Below are 12424 nucleotides of genomic sequence, written 5' to 3'. Positions count from 1 at the left end.
GTGCCCTGCAGCCACCTCCCCCAGCTCTGAGCATGGCCAGCTAGGGCATAGTGTTGCTGTCAAATAGTGTTGCTGTCACCTGATTGAGAAATTCCAGAGTCGAACTGAGTTTTTGGGAAGTGAGAGGAAGAGGGTCTCAGTGGATCCTAACTCCCCTTATCCCAGGGGAAGGAGGCCACTTCTGGACTATACCAAGAGCACAGTGCTCCTCCTGCCGCCACAGCTCCGTTGTGCTAGCCAGCACGTTGTGGGGAAGCACGTGGAGCCAAGACTCCACCCATTATATGACCATCTGTGTGGAAAGGGGAGGAGTGGCCTCCACAGAGGCTGGTCTTCCCCCATGCTGGGGCCCACCAGGTCATAGCCCACACAGAAGAGTAAAAGAGTGCCTTATGCCTCCAACCCCTCTGCACAAGTGTGTAGGGCAAGGGCCAATCTTACCCTATGTGTGTAGCCCCACTGAAGTCGGATGGGCTATTTGTGCAGTAAGATACTATCCAGCATGGGTAAGGGGGACAGAATCTGGCCCTATACGGTGGACCAACATACACTAGTCACACCATACAATATGAAAACACTTCTAAACTGCCACTGCATCTCAGACAGCAATGGATTTTACAGAGTGTATTTCCATATTTAAGAGCAGGATCAAGCTCCTCTTAGTTATCAGCTGTTGGGAGGAGGGCAGCGCTGGGACTGTCTGAAAGGAGCACACAGAACATGAAGGGGATATGTCTTAAATGCTGGAGCTATATTAGCTAAGCCAGGAGATCAGGCTGTGTTTAGTTTTGTTTCTGATTTATAGGTCAGAAAGTTGAGATAAAGTTTGGTCATCAGTTATGAAGGGAATTTATATAGGACCTGATCCCACTGGGAGCCTTTCCATTGACTTCAGTGGGCTGTTATTAGCTAGCAAGATACAGTACAGCCTGTATTAAAACAAAGCAGGTAATGCAGCTTGAAAGGAAGGTGAAAGCAATGCACTGATTTCTATTAATTTTGGGTAACCACCTAATTTTCTAGGGCAGTGGTTCTCAACCAGGGGTACACGTACCCCTGGGGGTGCACAGAGGTCTTCCAGAGGGCACATCAACTCATCTAGATACTTGCCTAGTTTTACAACAGGCGACATAAAAAGCACTAGGAAAGTCAGTACAAACTAAAATTTCATACAGACAATGACTTCTTTATACTGCTGTATATACTATACACTGAAATGTAAGTACAATATTTATATTCCTATTGATTTATTTTATAAATATATGGTAAAAATGAGAAAGGAAGCAATTTTTCAGTAACAGCGTGGTGTGATATTTCTGTATTTTTATGTCTGATTTGTGTAAGAAAGTAGTTTTTAAGTGAGGTGAAACTTGGGAGTATGCAAGATAAATCACACTCCTGAAAGGGTTAGTAATCTGGAAAGGGAGGGTGTTCAGCATCTTACAGGATTCCTCTAACAGAAGAGCCAAGCGAATTCATGACAGTTTCTTGGGAAACAAATGAAAAGAATCTCTTGACAAAAGAGCTTTGGCACAGCGGATCATGCTATTAAATATAAGCCAGCCCCATAGAATAAAGAGTTTCTTAGACAATTAGCTAAAGTAAAGTAGTCAGAGTGCTGAAAGGGGCTATGCAGATTATATCATTGTATAAATTATTGAGCTGGTGTGGTGGAAAAGACAGATATAACTTTCTCTCTCGTGTCCTGAGGGTGGCTGCACTGAAAATTTGTACCTCTCATCTGAAAATTATACCCATTGCTTTCTCTGCTTAGTTAATTGAATTTACAATATTCAGTAGCTAGATGGTGAATGTGGTTTAGAGAGATACATGCTGAATTATATATTCGACGGTGGATGTTCCACAGTTAGTACCCTTCATTTGTGGATTCAGCAGTGCTTAACTTTTGTTGTTTATTTAATAGTCTTATTCAGGTGTTTTTATTTGTCTTGATTAATAAACATTTCTGAGCAATGATGTAGGTATTAGTGATCATAGGAAGATACAAGCCTGAATGGCCCTGGCTGCTTGAGATACCATCTCAACAGCACTGAGTAAATGAAATGATCCTCCTCACAGTACCCAGATTTATGACTAAGGGCTATATGACCATGGGTAACAACGTTACCAGAGCACAAGGCTGCCTCCCAGTAGAACTCTGTGGGTGTTAGCCACCCGAAAAGGGAGAGCAAGTGGATGGTGCCAGGGAGTGGAGCACCTGCTGAATTCCATGCATAGGTATAGTACAGGGTGAGAGCCCTCTACACACTAGGTGTCTCCTAGAATCCCTGCTGGGATGGGGTACCTCTGTGAGACTCCCTTTCTCCCCCATTGTGGGTCTTTGTCTAGTAGGCACAATTGAGCTTATGTTTGCATTGATTTTTCAGGTAGGTACAATCAAAAGAGGATGGGGAGCACTTTGCCCTGATGGCAAAGGAGACAGGCAGATGAGGAATGACATCTATCGAGATGCTTATATGACTCCCATCACTGGAGTATATGAGTGCCTCACACTGATTTAAAACAGAAATGGTGATAACAATCTGTGGCGGTTCAAATACAAGACAGCACAGAGCTTTTAGCAAGCAAGCGAGCTGGTCTGCCAACCGATTTCTGCCTGTCAGCTTTCCACCTTCCCCTTTATTCTTTCTCTCCCCCCGCGCATTACATTCTCCAACAGATAAAAGGAATACACTGGCTTTGTTTAACATTCTTATTTACCAATTTCTATCTACTGCATTCCTTGCTCTCGGGCCTTGAGCCCAGTCCTGGGAGGCTTCCCACGGTTCATGTCATCTGGGCGAGACTCCAAGGTTCATGTCCTTGAGAAGAGTTGTGTGTGCACAGCTCCTATACAACACTCCGGGTGTGCCCTGAATGTTGCCAAGCACATGAACCTTGTATGAATCCTACAACAATCTCTCTTTATTTCTTCCTAGGCGGTAGGAGAGATAGTTGGATTTATACATAGCATTTCTGTTTGCTTGCTTGTTTACAGTTGTGTGCCAGAGAGAGAGAGAGAAAGAGAAACTAAGTGAAAGAAATGAGTTTTGTATTCAGTTCTGAAGGCGGTGGGGGCGTGTCATGAATTTTCTCTCGGGGGTGGGGTGGGGTGAGCTGAATAATGCATGTCCTACTCCTGTACAAGCTCTGTCTTCCACACTCACAACCCTTCCCCTACCCCCTCACCGCTGGTATGCAGCAGTGTCAGGGGTCCACTGGAACGTATCTGTCATAGGAGGTCCTGGTCAAAGAGGGAAAGTCAATTCTTAAGTAGCTAGGGCCAATCCTGTGGAGGGCTTTGATTATCAGGACAAAGGTTCTGAACTGGGCTCTGTACTCATTGGGGAGCCAGGCCAGAGAGAGGAGCTCAGTGATGATGCATAATTGCCAAGTAGATAAACTACTGCATTTGGTATCATTTGGAGCTTTTCAGTGTGTTTGACTTCATTCATTGGTATGGTGAGAGAGACAGGAAAAGAATGTAGCACAGGGAGAGAATACCCACTGGGTATTGGGGTGAATAGGAATAGAATCATAGAATCATAGAATATTAGAGCTGGAAGAGACCAGGAGGTTATGTAGTCCAATCCCCTGCTCAAAGCAGGACCAACACCAACTAAATCATCCCAGCCAGGGCTTTGTCAAGTTGGGCCTTAAAAACCTCTAAGGATAGAGATTCCATCACCTCCCTAGGTAACCCATTCCAGTGCTTCACCACCCTCCTAGTAAAACAGTGTTTCCTAATATCCAACCTAGACCTCCCCCACTGCAACTTGAGACGATTGCTTCTTGTTATGTCATCTGCCACCACTGAGAACAGCCGAGCTCCATCTTCTTTGGAACCCTCCTTCAGGTAGTTGAAGGCTGCTATCAAATCCCTCCTCACTCTTCTCTTTTGCAGACTAAATAACCCCAGTTCCCTCAGATTCTCCTCCTAAACTGGAGATAAAACATGTTCCCAAACTCTGAGGGCTGATAGCAGGAGATTCTCACTGGAAGGCCCTTGACTCTTAATTTCACTTCCCTCTTTGATCTAACAAGTCTGTTGACCTGGGGAGCAGATGCAGGACTCATCTATAAATGTACTCAGGGGCATTTGTGTAAGGGAGGTGATCTGGTTTTCTCCTGAGTACATACATACCATGATGAGGACCTTATCAAGCAAGGGCCTGATTCACAAAGGTATTTAGACTCCTAAATATTCAGATATGTGCCTAAAGGGATTTCAGTGGAAGTGAGGCACCTAAATACATTTGAGTATGTGGGTCCTAGGCACTTTTGGAGATCTCTCTAGGCATCTATTTGCACCTTGAAGTGCCTAAATATCTTTGCAAATCTGGCCCCAAGTGCCTAGACGTTAAGGTTTGCTGCTTTAGAAATGCACACAGATTAGATTAGAAAGAGATTGTGGTTTCATTTGGAGGGAATTTTTGAGTTGATTTTTGTCATTGTCACTTCTAATTTTGCTCTCCAGGCCCCCACATGGGCCCATTTTTAAAAGGTCAAACAATAAAAGAAGAAATATTTTGTATGCACCATTTACAGCACTTTTGTTGCTTTCAGTGATTTATTTTTTTTGTGACGAGTTCATAGTGAAAAAAATTATTAAACATAGTAAACAAATACCCATGGAATCAGAAACAAACCTTTTCTTTGTGACAATTCCAGGAAAGCATGCTTGTCTCTGTGTGTCTAGATATTGATAAAGCACTTAATCACTATAGTAGACAGGTTTGTGTCCATGTGTTTTAGAAATTAGGTGAACATTAGCTACAGTGTTCGCTGTGTGTATTTTCTTGGTAACCTTTCATCTAGTCAGTAAAATTGATAAGGTTCAGTTTTTGCTGTATGATATTGCTATTGACTTTCCCGTTATCTTTATCTTCATTATGGCTTTGTAAGAGCTCTACCTTGGTTTACGCAAAGCAATGTTTCCCCTTCACCTGATCTCTATTTTTAGTTATTTTCCCAATCCTCAGCTTCCTAGCAACTAATTGTATTTCCACCCTCTTCAGTTTTAATGATACTATTGCTCTTCTCTTTACAGGTTTCAGAGTAACAGCCGTGTTAGTCTGTATTTGCAAAAAGAAAAGGAGTACTTGTGGCACCTTAGAGACTAACCAATTTATTTGAGCACAAGCTTTCATGAGCTACAGCTCACTTCATCGGATGCATAATTTTTTTGGGGGGTGTGTGAGAAAACCTGGATTTGTGCTGGAAATGGCCCACCTTGATTATCATACACATTGTAAAGAGAGTGGTCACTTTGGATGGGCTATTACCAGCAGGAGAGTGAGTTTGGGGGGGGGGGGGGGGCGGAGGGTGAGAAAACCTGGATTTGTGCTGGAAATGGCCCAACTTGATTATCATACACATTGTAAGGAGAGTGATCACTTTAGATAAGCTATTACCAGCAGGAGAGTGGGGTGGGAGGAGGTATTCATAGAATCATAGAATCATAGAATCATAGAATATAAGGGTTGGAAGGGACCCCAGAAGGTCATCTAGTCCAACCCCCTGCTCAAAGCAGGACCAATTCCCAGTTAAATCATCCCAGCCAGGGCTTTGTCAAGCCTGACCTTAAAAACCTCCAAGGAAGGAGATTCTACCACCTCCCTAGGTAACGCATTCCAGTGTTTCACCACCCTCATAGTGAAAAAGTTTTTCCTAATATCCAATCTAAACCTCCCCCACTGCAGCTTGAGACCATTACTCCTCGTTCTGTCATCTGATACCATTGAGAACAGTCTAGAGCCATCCTCTTTGGAACCCCCTTTCAGGTAGTTGAAAACAGCTATCAAATCCCCCCTCATTCTTCTCTTCTGCAGGCTAAACAATCCCAGCTCCCTCAGCCTCTCCTCATAACTCATGTGTTCCAGACCCCTAATCATTTTTGTTGCCCTTCGCTGGACTCTCTCCAATTTATCCACATCCTTCTTGAAGTGTGGGGCCCAAAACTGGACACAGTACTCCAGATGAGGCCTCACCAATGTCGAATAGAGGGGAACGATCACGTCCCTCGATCTGCTCGCTATGCCCCTACTTATACATCCCAAAATGCCATTGGCCTTCTTGGCAACAAGGGCACACTGCTGACTCATATCCAGCTTCTCGTCCACTGTCACCCCTAGGTCCTTTTCCGCAGAACTGCTGCCTAGCCATTCGGTCCCTAGTCTGTAGCTGTGCATTGGGTTCTTCCGTCCTAAGTGCAGGACCCTGCACTTATCCTTATTGAACCTCATCAGATTTCTTTTGGCCCAATCCTCCAATTTGTCTAGGTCCTTCTGTATCCTATCCCTCCCCTCCAGCGTATCTACCACTCCTCCCAGTTTAGTATCATCCGCAAATTTGCTGAGAGTGCAATCCACACCATCCTCCAGATCATTTATGAAGATATTGAACAAAACCGGCCCCAGGACCGACCCTTGGGGCACTCCACTTGATACCGGCTGCCAACTAGACATGGAGCCATTGATCACTACCCGTTGAGCCCGACAATCTAGCCAGCTTTCTACCCACCTTGTAGTGCATTCATCCAGCCCATACTTCCTTAACTTGCTGACAAGAATACTGTGGGAGACCGTGTCAAAAGCTTTGCTAAAGTCAAGAAACAATACATCCACTGCTTTCCCTTCATCCACAGAACCAGTAATCTCATCATAGAAGGCGATTAGATTAGTCAGGCATGACCTTCCCTTGGTGAATCCATGCTGGCTGTTCCTGATCACTTTCCTCTCATGCAAGTGCTTCAGGATTGATTCTTTGAGGACCTGCTCCATGATTTTTCCAGGGACTGAAGTGAGGCTGACTGGCCTGTAGTTCCCAGGATCCTCCTTCTTCCCTTTTTTATTGTTTCATGGTCTCTGTGTATATAATGTCTTCTGCAGTTTCCACAGTATGCATCCGATGAAGTGAGCTGTAGCTCACGAAAGCTTATGCTCAAATAAATTGGTTAGTCTCTAAGGTGCCACAAGTACTCCTTTTCTTTTTTCTTCTCTTTACAGAATGTTCAGTGAAGCCAGCCCCCGGAAGGCCACTTGGGGACAGAAGCTCACACCTGTTCATTCCAGGTGATTTAAAAAACCAAAACAGTAGGACCCAATAAAGAGAAAGCTGATGCTCCAGCATTTAAATCTGCTATCATTGGTGATTTCCCTCTGAGCATCAGGGAAATGGGTGCACAAGGGGGGAGCCTTCAGTATAAATGTGCGTATGAGTTAGCTATCATTACCTGTTGACAATACTCTTTTGGTTGAACAGGTAGGAGATTATGCACTGGTATAATATGCTTTCTTTATGCCTGTGGTTTCAACTTGCTGTACAAATGTTTTCCTGTTGATCATACTGGATGCAGAGTAGAGCTTTCGTTTAACCCTTCACATTTATTTTCCAGATCTAATCTCTGATGTCTGAAGTACAATGTTTTGTTTTAATATCATAGTCTAGCAATGTAAACCACCATTTGATTATATGGATGAAATGAATACATGTTTTTCAGTACTTATGACAGCTTCTGTTTTACAGCTGCACCAGGCTCACATGCTTGAGTTCTATATAATTCATGTACAGTACTAATGATTTTTGTTCTCTGTCCTAGAGCCGTTCCACTCCACAATATGCCTACACAGCTGGAGAATGCTATGGACACCCTGATCAAGATTTTTTCACCATTACTCAGGCAAAGAAGGGGACAAATACAAACTGAATAAAGGAGAACTCAAACAGCTCCTTACCAGTGAACTCACTGACTTCCTTTCAGTAAGAGGCAGTTTCTACAACTCTTTAAATTAAGGTTTAGTGGGTGAGGGAAATAGCTACTGAAGGATTCTGGAAGAGCATTTCCTTATACAATCAAGTCCATGATGTGACAGCATCTAAACTATACAATCAAATGACAACTGTGTTTGTGGATCCAAAGAGAAAGCACTAATATCAAGTGTCTTGTTTGATGAGTATATTAAAATATGCACCTTTGCTTTGAACCACTCATCACAAATGATGAAAACTAAGTCAGTCACTGATTATTCAGCTGTGTGTTTGAACATCAGTGCCAAATACAATCTAGAAATAGTAGAAAAAATGATTTCGTTAAATCAACTTTAATCAATTTAGTTAGAACTGAGTGTAGACCAGCCTTCAGCAAAATTGGGATATAATACAGGTATATAGTTCTCAGGAGGCGAGAGAAAGTTTTAAGTGCAGTGAATGGAAATGACTGTGCACTCCCAAACATAGGCAGACTGATTGTGATCAGCATCGGGAATGTTTCATGCTCTTTAAGGGCTTCTTCAGGCTTACAGTTGTATGGTACACGTTTCTTCACAGGTTTATTGGCAATCCTGTATGTTCCAAGTATAGCTCCCTATCTGTACTGAACAGAGATATTGCTGAGAAGAGCTCTCACAGTCATTGCTGATTTGAATTTATTTATGCACATCTGTTGTGTTCTTAAATTATTCAAACTGAAATTCTTATGGAATCTGGTACATAATTGATTCCCTGTATTTTAGTAATCCTAACCGTTTTGTGGTCTTTAACAACAACAACAGGATTATTTTGAATCAATTTATGAAATTTCTTGGACTGGATTTTCTTTTTAATCCTGTCTATTGATTTATTATTATGGGAAGATTCTGCTGCCCTTACTCATATTGAGTAGGACCCGTACTTGCTAAGTGAGGTTCTACCAACCGTGACAACAGAAGGCATTATCTGGCCCTATATAAATAATGTCTTGAAATTATAAAAAGCATTTTAAAAAAACCAAAAACCCCCCACCCCAAACACTGATATAGTTGCTATCTTAAAATAAACATCATGAGCCAGCTTTTCACTCGACAGCTCCCCAAATCTGGTTGCTTCATGTAAGTGCCTATTTGTTGCTGAGCTCTATTGAAAACCTGGCCCTATGCTTTTAACACTGTTAATATTGATATGCTGACACTTTAAATGAAAATTTCACACAGCTCCTTCATTTTTAAGTTTTAGAACAGATTGAAATAATTGATACTACTTAAACTTTTAGCACATTACTGGATTGTACTATGATATACCAGAACTATACATTCAAGATGTGCACCACAGTTAAGTCATTTTCTTGTTAAACTGAGTGCAGATTCAAGACATTGAAATAGTTGAAGATACAGTACATGTAAAAAAGGAATTCTTGGATGGCTTGTGGGTTTAGTGTGGGTATGCTCAAGAAAATGAAACACACTTTATACCTGTATTATACAAATAATGTCCAGGCAGATTATATTTAGGCTTGGAAGGATAGATTTTCATCAGTACATTTTGGTAATCATCAATTTCACCATACACACACAAACCAAAGAAAAACTATTTTTCCATTGATAATAAAAAAATCTTACTGCTAGGCAAAGTAAGAAAAATGCTCTTTGAGAACTTATAAGAATTTAATTTAAGGAAGTTTCCTTGGTATATTTTGACATGCGATGTTGACAATTTGTGTTTTAACTGTTATAAAGCTTTAACTCTGAATATTAACATCTACTATCATTCAATAATTTCTGTCTGACCCTCTCCATAATATCCCATACCTGTGAACATTTAAATTGATAAACATAGAACAAAATGCTTAAAAACATAATTGTGCACAACTGAGAAAATGTAAACAGATAAAAATGGAAAAATGCTTAAAAATAAAACTGAAATCAGTCAAATTATAAAAAAAAAAAATGGAGTTCTGCCAAGCCTAACTACATTTAAGAAACATCAAACTGAAGGTCAACAAATCTGTCTGGTTTTTTTTAAAAATTTCATTTTCTTTTTTTCTTTCTAGTGCCAAAAGGATCTCCAGCTGGTTGATAAGATCATGAAAGATCTGGATACCAATAAAGACAATGAAGTGGATTTTAATGAATTTGTCATTCTGGTTGCTGCTTTGACTGTAGCATGCAATGACTTCTTTGAGGAACAGCTAAAGCAAAAGGAAATTGGAAATGATAAGTAAACGAACCACTGAGACACAAATGTACCTGAATCATGCTTCGTTAGCACTCATCAGCATTTTGTGACTACAAACTATGTTGTGTTAATGTTATTAAATCGTAAGGACCAGGACATCAGTTGGTGTAAAACAGCAGGACTCTGCTGACTTCAGTGGGCCCATATTGATTTTCACCACCTGAGAATCTGGCCCTAAGTATCTTCCAAGATTTATTTTCTGCTTTTTTTATATCATGTATTTGTCACTTCCCAGATGCAAGAGCTCCATATGTTAGTTCACTTGACTGAGTTTCTGAGTTTTCACCCTGCTACCCGTATTCACCCCTTTTTCATCTGCCCTGTCCCACATCTAGAGTGCTGCCCCCTCCACTGGCATGCATTCCTCCGGAAACTACAGTTTGCTGTCTGACATTTAGAGCTGGTTGAAATTTTTTAAACACAAAATTTTCCTGCAAAAATGGGTTATTTTTTAAAAAGTTTAAAAAAAAATTGAGGGGGTAGTTGGAATTTCATTTGACACAATTTTTGTATGGGAAAATTTGAAATGAAATGTAATGAAAACTGAAGTTTTGAACTGAATTTTTAATGTAATTTTGAAGTGTCCTGTTGAAAACTCTAATTTTTTGGCAGGCCAAAAAGGATGATTTTTTGGACCAGTTCTGCTCAGTTTGGGCCACCTTCTTCTCTGTTTTCATTTCTCAAGCCCTCCCTTCACTTGCACTGATAGGCTGCAATCATGCCTTCCTCCCACCCAGTCGGATAGAATGCATGGCTTCCTTCAGCTTCCCAACCTCTCCCAGCTTCACTTCTATTGTGTTCATGCCGCTCTGTTCAACCCCTTCTCTCAGCATAAAAGAGTTCATGCATAGGATAAATTATTTAAACAAATGAATAGAGGACTTTGTCAGCTGATTGCTTATAGGAGGCATGGATGAGGTGGGTCTTCAGGGGAGATGTAAATGAGACCACGTGATTCTGTTTTCTTTGTGCTGCATCATTAAATGGGAGGAGTCTTTGGAGCCCTGCTACAGGAGTTATGGTGGGAGGATCTTGCCACGGGCGGACACTCTCTGTTTTTCCCCTCACAATGACTTTATATTTGCTTTTTCTTCCTTCATTGTTTTCCTTAGTCTACAATAAAAGGCATCTGGCTTGAGACTGCATGATTTGCTCTTTGTGTATGGGGGGAAAAAAGTCACTTCAGATATTGTCTGGCTGGGCATGACCTAATAATGGAGTAACTGACTTATCTCTACCTCCCCAAACCTCAAACGCCTTTCGATGGTGAATCTAACATTCATATGGTTTTTGTTACATAATATAGCATTATAATTACATAAGCCCTTATCAAAGTAGCATTCTGTAATTTAGAAGAGCATCATCTGCCACGTCTGGGGCAGTTGTCATTCCCCGAAGAAGAAATCTGTCACCACCAGATGTCTTGTCATGCAATGCTGGAGGCTGTCCAGTGGTAGCAGGAGCTGAATGTGCTGCCCCTCTTTGCAATGTGGTTAGTGATTCTCTGACTGACATTTATAGCATTCACAGAGGATTCGCTGTGGTTGAATGGCAAAAAAAAAAAAAAAAAGTGTCTACCAATTTTTTAATTTTTTGTCTCCGGTGATTTCTTGCCCCTTCACTTACATGTCAGTCTCACTTTCAGTGAGACCACAATGACAGCAGGTACATTATTTGGAAAATCAAGGTGCAACAGTGCTTGAGGTACTGAGGGTCAGCTTGTTACCACTTTGCCTCCAGCCAAAGGGAGACTTACATATGTGTAACTGGGTGTCAGCTCCCTGACACCATCAGCCTATTAGCTACTCAAGCTCTCGCCTCTGGGGTATGCCAGCTCTTACTTTGCCTTGCAGGTTAGCAACAGGTGCTCCCCAGTCCTCAAGCCCCTTTAAAGCATTTTCCTGTAATGTCCAGCCCTTTATCCACTGAAATTTACTCTCAGGAATACTAGGTCTGCTACTCCCATGGGAACAGTGTACATGCCAGCTTGTATGATTCAACTCAGGATCAGCTCCTTGTATCAGACCACAGTTCTCTGAAATCATCCACTCAATGTGCAGCGGCAGTCAAAAAAATAAACAGAATGTTGGGAATCATCAGGAAAGGGATAGATGATACGACAGAAAATATCATGTTGCCTCTATATAAATCCATGGTACGTGAACATCTTGAATACTGCATGCAGATGTGGTCGCTCCATCTCAAAAAAGATGTATTGGAATTGGAAAAGGTTCAGAAAAGGGCAACAAAAATTATTAGGGGTATAGAACGGCTTCCGTATGAGGAGAGATGAATAAGACTGGGACTTTTCATCTTGGAAAAGAGGCGAGGAAGGGGGGATATGATAGAGGTCGATAAAATCATGAGTGGTATAGAGAAAGTAAATAAGGAAGTGTTATTTACTCCTTCTCATAATACAAGAACAAGGGGCCTC

General features: G+C 41.5%; 1 protein-coding gene across 1 annotated transcript; it reads left to right on the top strand.

Moving 5' to 3' along the window:
* Positions 1-683: 683 nt before the first annotated feature.
* On the top strand, positions 684-11109 carry S100Z (S100 calcium binding protein Z). The gene is given in 5 exon segments (XM_048849548.2): positions 684-1218; positions 7008-7073; positions 7601-7664; positions 7666-7761; positions 9806-11109. Coding segments are annotated over 4 exon segments (396 nt in total). The 5' UTR covers positions 684-1218; position 7008; the 3' UTR covers positions 9977-11109.
* Positions 11110-12424: the final 1315 nt, after the last annotated feature.

This window comes from Caretta caretta, chromosome 5 (genome assembly GCF_965140235.1).
Source record: "Caretta caretta isolate rCarCar2 chromosome 5, rCarCar1.hap1, whole genome shotgun sequence".
In the NCBI taxonomy this organism is placed as follows: Eukaryota; Metazoa; Chordata; order Testudines; family Cheloniidae; genus Caretta; species Caretta caretta.
The sequence above is the reverse complement of the archived record's forward strand: the minus strand, read 5'-3'. Positions and strand labels throughout refer to the sequence as shown.